Source organism: Sarcophilus harrisii, chromosome 2 (assembly GCF_902635505.1).
Source record: "Sarcophilus harrisii chromosome 2, mSarHar1.11, whole genome shotgun sequence".
Taxonomy (NCBI): domain Eukaryota; kingdom Metazoa; phylum Chordata; class Mammalia; order Dasyuromorphia; family Dasyuridae; genus Sarcophilus; species Sarcophilus harrisii.
Window position 1 is genome coordinate 489609712 of NC_045427.1, and position 14250 is coordinate 489623961.

At 42.4% G+C, this 14250-nt stretch overlaps 1 protein-coding gene across 3 annotated transcripts in view; it reads right to left on the reverse strand.

Annotated features, from left to right (window-relative positions):
- Positions 1-14250, reverse strand: part of GPSM1 (G protein signaling modulator 1) — a 125489-nt gene that overhangs the window by 65794 nt on the left and 45445 nt on the right. For 2 of the 3 annotated variants that reach the window (XM_031954948.1, XM_023494355.2), the window contains exons 2-6: positions 9226-9447; positions 6295-6430; positions 5239-5381; positions 4915-5038; positions 3059-3174 (exon numbers count right to left, since the gene is read on the reverse strand). In XM_031954948.1, coding sequence (XP_031810808.1) covers positions 3059-3174; positions 4915-5038; positions 5239-5381; positions 6295-6430; positions 9226-9447 — 741 coding nt within the window. Of the gene's footprint in view, positions 1-3058; positions 3175-4914; positions 5039-5238; positions 5382-6294; positions 6431-9225; positions 9448-12004; positions 12140-14250 lie in introns of those variants that run through there. The other variant, XM_031954949.1, reaches the window with a different exon arrangement.

Sequence of the window (14250 nt, forward strand, 5' to 3'; positions counted from 1 at the left end):
AGAATAATAAGGGTGTTCTCTTTTGGCACACTGATGATGAGAGTCTCCAGATCTTCATATATTTTCTTTGACCTCACTGGGGTTCATCATGATGGGAGCACAGACACTGATGAAGGTAGCATGCCATGAGCCTGTCATTCACTTCTTTTGGAAGGTATTCAAGCTTGTTGATTAGATTAGTTTTGATTGCAAAACCTATGCCAGTTTCATGCTGCTCCCCTTCTTTGTGGCCACCCCAAAAGCGTGTATCTGACTGACATCAATAATTTGGGCTTTGTTTGCCATCCTTGTTTCACTCAGGGCTGCTGTCTGGATGTGATAACCTGCTCTTACAACAAGAGCTGTTCATCTTTCAGATCTACTGGATTTTGTACTGTCTATAAGTGTGTACATATTCCATGTACTGATGGTGAGTGGGAATCAACTTTGTACAAGTTTTTGTACAAGTTTTTGTACATTTTTGGGGGCTGGGGTCCCCACCTGCCACAGTAAATCAGGCCAGGGTTAGGTATGCAATTTTTAGGGCCCTTCCTCACGTCAAGGGGGAGCAGTGTGATCCTTAAAAGGCTGCTTGGATACCCAAAGACCGCCAAATCCCACTGTGAGAAGATGGCTCCATGGCCTGTGCCACCTCTGTGCAGGGTTGTGTCTCTGCATCTGCTGCTTGTCCATTGCTACAGGACTTTTGAGATAGGTAGAAATGGTAAAATGTTGAGAATGATGTCTTTTGATTCATGTGTAAATTGGATTTAAGTCAGGCAGAGTTGCACAAAGTCATCAGCTTCACTCTCTCTTCCAGAGTCATCACTATCCAGGAAGGACGGAAGGAAGTCAAGATGACTGATGATGGCTTCAGATGCAGTGGACAACCTCGATGTCTTTGGGGAACAGCCAAGCTCGAAGAGCTCCACAACTTCCTGGCTACTGGAACACATTGTTATCATCCACTCATCATTCCACCAGGGGTCTCCACATATTTGGGGTAGACACCTCCTAACTCATTAACGAGTCTGAGACCCTTCAGTTCCCCTCAGTCTGGTTTAGCCCATCTGCCAAAACATTTTACTGTGTGTGCTGCAGCTTTTGGAGTCACAGTTAAGAGTTAGGTGGATAAAGTGGACACCAAAGATGGAAGGCAGCCCTGAAAAGGGAGTGGCAGCCTGTGCACCAGACACACTAGTCTTCCCTGAAAATACTCTGTATCATATCCCTTGGTGATAGTGACACCTAACAGGGAAGTATGAGAAAGGGGAGGAATTTTAGAGAAAGATAATGAACTATGCTTTGGCTATGTCGAGTTTAAGTTACATTAAGTTACACCATTAGGTGCTGTAGTGGATAAGGACTGCAGTTAGGAAGACCTGAATTTAAATCAAGACCCAGACACTCATTTACTGTCAACCTGTGTTTGCCTTACTCCACTGGGGAAGAAAATGACAAACTGCTCCCGTATCTTTGCCAAGAAAATTCAATACCTGGTTTTGCAAAGGTGAATGTTGAAACTATCTTTGCATGGATTTGGGAAAATAAAATGCTATTAAAACATTTTAAAAAAACAAAACAAAACTCCATGAACAGAATGGTTCAGGGGACCATGAAGAATCAGACACAATTCAGTAACTGAACAACAACAGATAAAACATCTAGTTCAAAATGTCCAATAGGAAATTTGTGACATGAGACTGGAACTCAGCAGAGACATGAGGGCTGGATACACAGATCTGGAAATCCTGCATACAGAGATGATAATTAAACTCAGTAGAGCTACAAGATGACTCAGGAGAGTGCCCTGGTATGTGCCCACTGTAGGTGAGTGACATGGATAATGAATAAGCAAAGGAGACTAAGAAGAAATGGTTAGACAGGGAAGAGAAGCAGGAGAGCACAAAGAAAAGAATATCTGGGAAGGCAGGGCAATCAGCAGTGTCAAAAGCTGTAGAGAGTTCAAAGAAGATAAAGATGGAGAAAAAGCCATCAAATTTGGCAAATTAGTTAATCTCTTCAAGCCTCAGTTTCCTCATCTATAAAAGGGAGTTGATCCAGATAGTCTCCAAAGTCCTTTCCATCTCTAAATCTATCATCCTATGATACCTCTTATTCTCCTAAATAATTTTGGCTACAAAATAATCACTAAATGAATTCCAAAATTAACTGGAATTTCTAGCTGTGAATTACTCATTGATTTCCTATTTTTAATTTAGTTTATTTTCATTATTTAATTAATCACCAATTAATTATTTATTTTCTTTTTTTATTCCCAATTCAATGAACAGCAAATAAAACAGGCATTTCCATATATATACACACACACATACATACATATATATATCAGAACATTAAAAAAGGGTTGAATATGAAACTGAAGGTCTCTATGTAAGGACTGAGACCCTTTATGTTGGACCTTCTGGTTACATATGGGAAAGGGGTAGAGGAAAGAAGAGCGGTGACCTGGAGCCTGGGGTCCTCTGTCCCATATTTTCATCTCCTGAGGACATCTTATTCTCTTTGTGGTTTCCTAAAGTGATTTCCTTGAGGGCAGGAGCTTCATTTTTGTCTTTGTATCTCCATTGCTTAGCACTGTGCCAGGCAAATAGTAAGTGCTTAATAATTAATTGAATGAACCAAACATTAGTCTATCAAAGTTTCCTCTTAAGATATCTTGGGCAGCTAGATGACTCAGTGGATAGAGTCCAGGACCTGGATCAAAAAGACCTCAGACACTTACTAGCCTTGTCCTGGACTAGTCACTTAGCCCTGTTTGCCTTCATGTGTAAAATGAACTGAAGAAACAAAAGACAAACTACTTCAGTATCTCTGCCAAGAAAATCCTAAACAGGATCCCAAAGAGTAAGAGATATTGAAATGATTGGATAACAATGCTATCCCCTTCCAGACCAACATATTGTTTCTAGCTTGAGCCTCCAGACTCAGAGCATATGCCATCTTCTCAAATGATTTGGGCTTCAAACTGGAGTCCCTATGGAATCAAATACCATATTAGGGACAGTCTTAGTTCCAGCCTTCCAATAGCCAGGCTGACTCCAGGAAGACCACTTACTTGTAGTACTCTGCTGAGACATCAAATCTCCCCAGGAAGATGTGGGCATTCCCTAGGTTACTGTATGCTCTCCTTTCAGCTGCTTTGTCTCCAAATTCCTTAGCAATAGCAAGTCTCTGAAAAACAAAGATTCATACATAGAGTTTATGGAGGAAAAGTAATGAATGAGTATTCATAGAATGGGTATTGTTTCTTATGTCTTGCCACTGAAAACTAACAAATGGGGGTGAGGATGGGGTGAGGGAAGGCTCCATCCCTCCCTGGCCTTAAGGAGAAACTGAGATCTTAATTATTAACCATGAGCAGATTATTCTACCACCTGCAACAGGCAGTTAAATACTCAGGAGAGGTAAACTCTAAAAAGTTACGCTAAATCTGACTACAAAATAATCACTAAATGAACTCCAAAGTTCACTAGAATTTCTAGGTGTGGATTACCCATTGATTTCCTATTTTTAATTTAGTTTATTTTTATTCTGAACTCAATAAACAGTAAATAAAACAGGCATTTCCACATATATAGCAGAACAGAAAAAGAGTTGAAAACTGAAGGTCTCATATAGCTTGTATCTGTTGTTTTCCATCATCTATTATTTTTGCATTGTCTATTACTATTCACCTCCAATCAAGATAAGGAACCTACTGTTGAATAATAATGACGCTAGCCACCCTTTTTATACAGTACTTTAAAGCTTGTAAAACACTTTCCAAATATCTAATATTATCCTCAACAACTCCTGTTGGAGATAAGTGCTATTATTATCCCCATTTACTGATAAGGAAACAGATACATTAAGTAATTTGTCCAGGATCACACAGCTAATAAGTATCTGAGGTAGCATTTGAACTCAGAGTTTCTTGAATCCAAGTTCAGCCCTCTACCCCCTAACTCTTTAGAGGCATGGAAGGGGTATTGAAGCTGGGAGTGTGAATAAACTCAGTCAGCACGTTCAAAGGGATAAGGAAGCAGAGGAAGAAAGAAGTATAAAGCTGGCGTTTATACAACACTCAGAGGTTTGCAAGCGCTGTATACATGTTAGCTCATTTGATCCCAATCGCCATTTAACAGTGGGTGCGCCCCAAGGCACCTCTCTATTTCAGAGCCTCTCCTCTTTACTCTTCACTGTCTCTCATAGGGTGACTTCATCAGCTGCCCAGATTTAATTAGCACATTTATGCACATGATTCACAAATGTGTGTGCGTGCATACATGTATGTATCAAGTCCCAGTCCTAGGTTCTCTCCTGAACCCTGGCTCACATCATTTTTGGGTATTTTGAATTAGCTGTTGCACAGACATCTCCTGAGGCAACGTATCCAGATCATACCCATTATGAGTAAGAGAACTGGATCTTCATGTTTCCTTTAGTTCTGTGGAGGTTGAGCCTCACATAAAATTATCTGGAGGGATTTGTGTACGGGATTTTGCGGGTGTGGGGGAATGAGAGAGAATACTGGTGCTTCTCAAAAGAACAGGACATGGGGAGCAAGAGACCTAGAGTCCAGCCCTGACTTTACCATTAGTTGGTTGTATTACTCGTCGCATCTGACTCTCTGTGACCTCATATGGGTTTTTCTGGGCAAAACTACTGGAGTGCTTTGCTAGTGCCTTCTCCAGCTCCTTTTACAAATGAGGAAACTGAGGCAGTGGGGTGAAGTGACTTGCCCGAGGTTTGGTGCACTGCCCACTGCACCGCCCAGTTGTCCCGAACGGACCACTGCTAGGAACAAGTCCCTCCCTTTGGGCACCCACTTCTTTCCTCTGTGAAAAGGAGGCTGCTTCTCGAGCAATTCGGCGCTTCAGGAGGGAGCACGGGTGCAGACAGGAAGGAAAAGGCCCCGAATTAGCCACTTACCTCCTTGTGGAAAGTGATGGCTTCACTAAAGTTCCCCAGCAGGTACTGGGTGTTGCCGAGATTCCCGTAGGCCCGGCCCTGGGCAGCCCGGTCTCCCAGCTCCTTCACCAGAGACAGGTTCCGCCTGTGGGATCCCAAGAGTCCCTCTGAGCAATTGTGCGGACCAGGGCTCAGCACCCCCTCTCTCGTGCAGGGTTCCCTTACTGCCCCACCCCCAAGCCCCTCCCACAGAAAGGTGTGAGCACAAAGAACGGACGCTTAGGAGGGGAGAAAGGGGGCCGGCTGGGCTGGAGCTGACGAGGGGCGGCCCTGTGGGCTACTCACTCATAGAACTCTGAGGCTTTCTGCAGCGTCTCCCTGACGTCCAGGGGCAGGTGGCCAGGGTCCTGAGCAGAGTTCCAGGACAGCTGCTTCCCCTTGGCGTGGTACACATTACCGATGTTGTACAGGGCCCTTGCTTCCCCCACCTGTAGAGGCAGAAACATTCAGGAAATACACCCTCCTGCAAGGAAGGCGCTACCTGTTTTATATTCTTGAGCTCTTTTTCTCAAAAATACATTTTAATAGGGGGGACTATATAATTAAATCAAATAAATTGTTATTATTTAAAATTACATAATAATTATTAGATTGAATAAATGATAAAGAATGAGATATGGTTTAACCTGGAATTTTGTACCAGCCTAGATTAATCATACATATGACAGCTAAGTGAGGTTTTTCTGTGAGTGTTAATTTTATTGCCCTATTTCCCTTACGTCCTAGGCTGGCCATCTGCAGTTACTCCTTTACCTCATCTAGCAGGAGCTGGGAATAAGGCCTTTGAAACTGAATTTCCTCTGATTTCAGAGAAGGCGATTCAGGAAGCCAAGGAAACTGAAAGGCGTAGTGCCTGGCACATATGAGGAGCTTAGTAAATCTTGGTGGAATTGATGTGATACATTATTTCTTTGAAGTGACTGAGCAGAATAGGAGAGTGAAAGGGGCAGGAGAAGGAAGCTGGGGACTGACGTACATTCATTCTTTAAAGCTGAAAGTTTGTGATATCCGAGAATATCTGACACACTTATTCAAATGTTGAGCCGGTATATAGCTGTATTCTCGAGTCCAAAAGGATTTTTTAAAAAATTATTCAAATTTCTAGATTATCTGTATTATTGGATTATCTAGATTATCTTCATCTCTTGATTATATAGATGATTATCATTGGACAAAGTATCTCTGGGTTTGTGAACGAAATGTTGCTCCTCAATTGGTCTAGAAAAACAGGATTACCAAGGGGCTATTTTGGAGGCAGGGTAGTCCGGGGAGATGGGAAGTGAGAAGGGACAGATTCTGGAAAAGTTCTGTCTTCTGGAGGAAACCCTGCTTGGCTCTTACCTTGTCACCCTGCTCCTGGGAAATGTCCAGGTGTCTCTGGCAGCAGACAACAGCTTCTTCAAAACGGCCCAAGATTTTGAGGGTATTTCCCAGGTTGCCACTGGCCTTGGCTTCCCCAATGCGGTCCCCAATAGTTCTGGGGGAATGGAGGTGGGAAGACAGTAGATTAGCTCAGCAGGAAGGCTCCAGGGCAGAAGTTGGGAACCTCAGGCCTAGATGACCTCCTCTGCTCCTCCACTTAGACCCTGAGCACTATTGTAGCTCATCCCCTTGGCCAGCCTGAAATAGAAACTTTGACTGCTCTGAAAAGGACCTTCTTGTCCTCCTTGAACTCACCCTATGCCCTTCAGAGCAGCTACAAGCCTGTAATTCTGGTATTCAGTATCTGAATGCCTTGAGGACACAGCTTAGACACAGTCTGGTTTGTCTGTGAAAATAAGTTAGACTTTAGCAGATTTTGATATTCCCAGACTTAGCAAACTAAAGATGGATCATGGGGCAGGGGGGTTCCCACAGGGAAGCAGAATGCTGTTTCTTCAAGAAGATTCATGTCTGTTAGCAAGGTAAAAATGTAAAGTAATGTATAAACAGTATTTATCTAAATCAGGAAGCTGTCGCCAACCAGAGCTTCCACCTGAAGCCTTTTTAAGGCAACTAGATTCTCCAACCTCTAGGGAAACAAGTTTCATAAATCCTAGCTAGAGGAACCAACTCATCCCTCAACTACCTCTTTAGGGGACCTCTAAGAGAGACCCCTAGTTCTAGTAAATCCTCTTTCTCCTTCTTTAACCCTTCAAGGACTTAAAAATATTACTCATGTCCTCTTTCAACCTTTCCAACTTCAGACCCTTAAAAAGCTGTATGACCCTGAGCAAGTCCATAACCTGCTTGCCTCAGTTTTCTCAATTGTAAAAATAAGGATAAAACAGCACCTATCAGCATTGTTGTGAAGAACAAATGAGATAGTATTTGTAAAATGTTTAGCATAGTGTCTGACACATTTATAAATGCTTATTCCCTTTGTCAGACCTACAGAGGCCACTTATTTTCAGTCTGCAGGTCTAGGGTTCAATTCAACCCAATGAGTATTTACAAAGTAAGTAAATGAATGAAAAAGACATTTATGAAAAACATATTATGTGCTACACTACTGGGCATAAAAGATAGAAAACTTAACAGTAATTGTATTTTATTGGGGGACAACATATAGTCAGATAAATAGATTCAAAGCACTACTTTATATATATTTTGGAGTTAGATGGATGCAAGGTTTGTAAGGTTCTGAACGGAAGAAAGGATAACCTTGCTGTTAATTATTGCAGATCTGCTATCATAATAGGAAAAAAAAATGACAAATGCTGAAGAGGTTGTGGAAAAATAGGGACACTGACTGAGGCACAGGTGGTGGAGTTGTGAACTGGTCCAACCATTCTGGAAAATAATTTAGAACTGTTCCCAAAGGGCTACAAAATTATGCATACCCTTTGAAACTCAATAATATCATTACTAAATCTGTATCATAGAGAGATAAACAAAAAGGGAAAACATCCATGTATAAAAAATATTCATAGAGGCTCTTTTTATTGCAGAGAATTAGAAATTGAGGGGATGCTCATGAATTGGAAATGGTTGAAGTCTAGTACATGATGGTAATAGAATACTATCGTGCTATGAGAAAAGACAAGGGGGATGGGAAGACATATGAAGTGCTACAAAGTAAAGTGAGCAGAACCAGGAGATAACTGTGCATAGTAGTAGTAATATTGTAATGACTAACTATGAAAGATTTACCTAATCTGATCAACACAATGATCTCAGACATTTCTGAAGGATTCATGATGAAAAATGGTATCCACCCCCAGAGAAAGAGGACTGATTAACTCTGAGTGCAAATTGAAATATATTTCCACTTTACTTTTTTTGAAACATATATGCAAAATATCAAAATATTTTTTGCATAATTTCACATATATAATTGATACCAGATTTTTTTGGCTTCTCAAAGGGTGAGGAAAGGGTTGGAGAGAGGGAGTGAATTTGGAACTCAAATTTTTAAAAAATAATAATATAAATAAAAATAAATCTGGAGAGAAAAAAAAATATTGCAGATCTATTAACATGGAACATCCCAAAGGAGACATGGGATGTCCAAGTCAAGGAAGGGGAAAGAAGAGGAAGCCCATGTGACAATGACGTCTGTCACTGTAAGAATCTTCCCTGGCATATTATAAAAAAATAAGATGGCTCAGAGCTATTAAATAAAAAATATTTTTCAAAACTTTGGGGCAATAAGTGAGGAATGGGGGGAGAGGGAGGTCTGTAGTGTGATGATCAATCATTCTTGTCTTCCAGTGAGGTAGACTGCAAAAAATAAAATAAAATAAAATCCTAGGAATTGGAGTTGTATGTATGTATGTGTGTGAGAGAGAGGCAATCAGGGCTAAATAACTTGCCCAGGGTCACATGTGTATTTGAAGACAGGAGGGGATGGAGAAGGAGGATGAGTTCTCAGGCTGGGTAACATCTTGGGGGTGGAGGGTGAATCAGTGTCATTGATGAGCAGGCCACATCTTAAGAGATGATTCCAATGGTCATGGGACCTTCTGTAAGCTAAAGATGTACGCTAAGGAGCAGAAGCTAGTGAGTAATTGCCTGTCTATAGACAATGCTTTGTAGAGGGAAGGAATCACAACTACTAGAATGGGTAAAATCCTGGTTTTTGGTTAAGGAAGAGAAAGTTAATCCATCCTCTTTTGATGTTGCATTAAGAGCTTGTATCCACTCCCATAATAAACAGCCCAGCCACAAATATTGGATCACTCAATCTCATATGCCCAGCTCCACACACACACAATCACATTACCTTACATTTGCACAGTGACACAAATCCCATTCATTCAATCACAGACTCACACGGGGTCCCCTGCTTACCTGGCCAAGGTGAGGTCATGCTTGTGATACTCAAGAGCCTTTGAGTACTCTTTCAGGTAGAAGTAGGCATTCCCCAGCTGACTGTAGATCGCACTGAGGGTCTTCAGATCCTCAGTCCCCACCTGGACAGCAGCTTCAAAGAAGGCAGCCCCCGCTTTGAAATCTCCAGCTTTACAGAGTCTCTCGCCTTCCAAGGCCAGCTCTAAGCAGGAGGCCTCCATCCTGGGGAAACAATGCAAAGAAAAATGGAGGGAATCAAAAGCAGGGATTATATAAATGGGGCTTTGGCCTAGAGACCTGGTCAACTACCCCATGACTGGATATAGGGTTCCCCCAGGACTGAAACATCAGTAATAGGTCCTATGGGGTTAGTTCACAATCCTTCTGGCCCAGGAGCTTGTTTCTGGTACTCAATTCCAGCCGTTACCTATTATCTCTGGGGTCAAATATAAATGGCCATTATTTGGTATATAAAGCCCTTCACAATCTGTTCCTTTTCAGGCTTTTTACACTTTTACTCCCATCCCATATTTTACAATCCAGCCATACTAGCCCACTTGCAGTTTCTTAGACAAGATGTTCCATGTGTCTTCGCAGTGCCATTTCCCATGCCTGGAAGGATCTCCCTCCTCAACTCTGCCTTTTGGTTTCTCTAATTTTCTTTGTGAGTGAATTCAAAGTCTTATTTTCTTCAGAAGGCCTTTCTGGGCCATCCATTTTTTTCTCTGCCCCCTTCCTTCCCCAAGCTCTCCACACCACCTCTTCTTCCCCAACTCTCTTAGCTGAAGATGTGATCTCTTACTTTACTGTAGAAATTGAGACCATTTGGCAAGAGTTCAGTTCTCTCCAACTTTATTTCAAAGCCCCTTGACATCATCTCACACTCTCTTTTTCTTTCTCCCATTCTCTGACAAGGAGGAGATCCTTCTTGCCAAAGCCAACCGCTTTACATGTGCACTTGGTCCCCCATCCCCTTTTTATCTTTTTCAGCAGATTCTCCCTGAATCTATGCCAACTCTCAAATCTTCCACTGCTCCTTTACAAAGGATTTCTTCCTTTCTACCTTCAAACATGCCTTACCTTTACAAAGGATTTCTTCCTTTCTACCTTCAAACATGCCTTAGTTTCTACCAGCCTTCAAAACAAAAAACTTTCACTTCATGCTACTATCACCTATTCTTTCCTTTTCTAAACAATCTCCTTGAAAAAGTTATCTATACTATCTGCCTCCACTTTCTCTCTTCCCATTAATTTTTCCACCTTTTACAATCTGGCTTCTGACTTAATCACTCGATTGAAATTGCTCTCTCTAAAGTTACTAATGAGCTCTAATTTGTCAAGGCTAATGGTTTTATCTTAGTCCTAATTCTTCTCAATTTACCTACTACATTTGACTTTGGGGACTACTCTCTTCTTGAATCCTCTTTTCTCTTGGTTTTGTGACACTACTCTACTGGTTTACCATTCTCTATCTAAATGCACTTTCTCGGTGTCCCCTCTGCTGGCCCATCATCTATATTCCACCTCCTAACTGTGGGTGCTTCCCAAGAGTCTGTCCTGGACCGTCTTCCCCCCCTTATATGCTTTTTCAGTAACCATCAATTCCCCTCAGTTTTAACAATGATCTCTATGCAGGTGACTCTCAGCTCTACATATCTACGTCCAGTATTTCCTCTGTGCTTTAGATGAGAATCAGACATTGGCAATTGGTCCCATCACTTCCTGACAAATAGAGAGAGAAGAAATGGAAGCAGTATCAGATTTTTATATTTTTGAGCTCAAAAACCATTGTAGATGATGACTGCAGTCATGAAGTTAAAAGACCCTTGATTCTTGCTATGGCAAATCTGGACAGCATATTAAAAAGCAGAGATATCCCCTTGCTGACAAAGAACTATATGCTCTGATTTTTCCTATAGCAATGTATGGTTGTAAAGAATTGGATTATAAGGAAAGCCCAATACTGCATAATTGACACTGTCAAATTATGGTGCTGGAGATAACTTTTGAGAATCTCTTGGTGAGCAGAGAGATTAAATCAGTCAATACTTAAAGAAAATAATTCAGACTATTCACTGGAAGGTCAAATACTGAAGCTGGAACTTTAATACTTTGGCCACATAATGAGAATTAGGAATTTGTGGAAAAAAACCTGTAATGTTGGAAAATACTGAAGGCAAAAGGAGAAGAGGGCAGCAAAAAAAGAGATGGATAGTGTCATGGAAGTAATGGTGCTTAAACAGACTGTAGGGATAGTGGAGGACAGAAGGAACTGACGATTACAGAGTGATTAAGAGGTGGACAATACTGAATGATTGAACAACAAATACCAATTGCCTCTTGGATATTTCAAATTTGAGGAGTCAGAGCCATCTTCAACTTAGTATTTCTAAAACTGAATTCATTATCAAACTTCCCTATTTCTATCAAAGGCACCACAAATCTTTCCACATCTCAGCTTTGTAACCTTGGCATTATCTTCAATATTTCATTCTCCTTCACCCCTCATATCTACTTAATTGGTAAACTTTGCTATTTCTCTCTTCACATCCGATTCCTTCTCCCCATTCCCACAGCTCCTTTTTGGTCTACCTGCCTTAGACCCCTTGCCATTCCAGTCCATTCCACATGTTGCTGCCAAAGTAATTTTCTTTAAGCATAGACCTTACCATGGGATTTCCCTACTTAACCAAATCCAGCGCTGCCTGTTGTCTCTATAATAAAATAAAACCTTTCCTGTTTAGCCTTTAAAGTCTCACATAAGCGGGCCCCAACTTACTTTTCTAGTCTCCTTGGATGTTATTCCCCTCCCACACTCGACAATTCAGGACAAACGACCTTCTCTTTCTCCTTCACTCCATCTTTGTGCCTTTGAAATGGCCGTCCCTCATGCCTGGAATTCTGGCTTCATCGCCCTTCTCTTCCGTTAAGATGCAACTCAGGCATCTTTTGCATGAAGCTTTTCCTGATCCTCTCCACCTGCTAGTGCCCTTCTTCCCAAACCAAGTTGTATTTAACTATTTAATACTATAATTTTTCTTTTATGTGAATTTTCATGTATGTATTGTCTTCCTCATTAGAATATAAACTCATTAAAATAGGAAATAATTTCATTTTTGGTATCTCTTACCTTAGCATGGTCCCTGGCACATAATAGGTGATATCTGCACAGGGGATAGAGTGCTAAGCCTGGCAGGAAGACTTCTCTTCCTAAGTTCAAATCTGACCTCAGACACTTACTAGCTGTGTCACTGGGAACATCACTGAATATAATACACACACACACACACACACACACACAGTTTCTTTATCTGTGAAATAAGCTGGAGAAGGAAATGGCAAACCCTTCCAGTGTCTCTGCTAAGAAAATCTCAAAGGGGGAGTCAGACATGACAGGAAAAAAAGGCCAAAAATTGTCTATACCTTTTATGTATTTTGTTATTTGCATCTATCTTTCCCCATCTGAACATGAACGCCTTAATGGCAGAATCCATAAATGTGCCTTTCACTGTGTCCATATATCTTAGAATGTATGGAACATAAGTGCTTAACTGCCTGCTTACTGATTTACTGACTGCTACTTATCTATATCCATTGGCAAGCCACTTTCCATCCAAGGAACTACCTTTCCTTACTTGCAACATGAGGAGGTTGGGCTCGATGGCCTAGGATTCGTTCTGATTCCAAATGATTGTCTACCCATGGTCTGTGCGATGTTTAAGCCCTCCAGGCCTACATCCGTAACTTTAGGCCTGTTTAGGACAGGGCGTCCCCCAGACTCCGTCACCCCGAGCACTCTCAGCATCCTGGAGCTGCTCAGAAACGGGATGTCGCTCTCTTTCTCCAGAGGATGACCTAGACCTGCTCAGAGTCTACCTCTGCTCTCAATCTATTTTACCTCTGGGGAAAAATCATTCCGAAAGGTTGCTTGTTTATATGTGATGTGGGTCAATCAAGGATTGAAGTTAAAAGGAGCTCCACAAAGAGCTAAGGGGAACACTTTCCGGCTTCAGGAAGCTCAGGAAACGGATGATTCCCCTTCTCCCCCCATTTTCTTAGAGAGCCAGTGCCCACTGATGTCCTCCCTTTTCAAAGAGCCTCCAGGGCAGGGGAGGGCAGCTCCAAGCAGTGCTTTGTGAGTGGGGATTTTATGAAGGTTCCCTGAGCTTCTATGCCAGGCTGCCACTGGATCTCCTTCTCACAAGGAGACTTGGTTCCCGCTCGTCTTTGCTTCTCAGTCAGTCAGCAAGCTCGCTCTGCCTCTGGCTGACCTCCAGGGAGCAGCAGCTTCCCAATACCGCTTCCTCTTAGAGAGCTATGTTTCTTGTCATCCATGACCTGGGCTCTGAGGCTTCGGCACAGGGGCTGTGGGCAGTGCAGCCGTGGGAGCACTCGGCCGGCTTCTCACCTAGGGATGACTGCATAACCAGATGCTCCAGCTTTGCCACTTAGGAGAAAGCTGGCAGACTGACTAGTGTGCCACAAAGCCTATATCCTGGACAATCTCCTCCCAATCGATGCTCCCACGGTTCCATCTTTGGAAACCCCAGGGTTGGACGCCTGGCCCCATTACTTATGTGTTCACTAGAAGTAATAATAAGAGCCATGTGGGATACCCGGCCTGCCCTGGGAGAGGGAGTGCTCAGGCTAGGCAGGATTTTTGGTGAGCCCAGACTCAGACAGATGGGAGCTGTGACGCTGTTCTTGGAAAAGCTGCGCATGCCCCAGTCCCATCTACCACCGGGACCCTGAAGCCACTATCTCCCCCTGCTCCTGGCTGGCTTAGCTGGGGGATCCCAGGGACACATGCACGGGGACTACATCCTGGCCCAGAGTAGCTGGGCATGGTCAGCAGCGTTTGATTTTGTCTGAAGGATCATCAGATCATGTTAAGGGGAATATTGGAGACCATGTACTCCAACCTTGTCTTCCTCATCCCCACTTTACAGACAAGGACACCAAAGGGCGAGAGGAAAAGCTCATATTCTAGTTGCCTTTAATTAGGGCCTTAGTCCAAACTGAGAG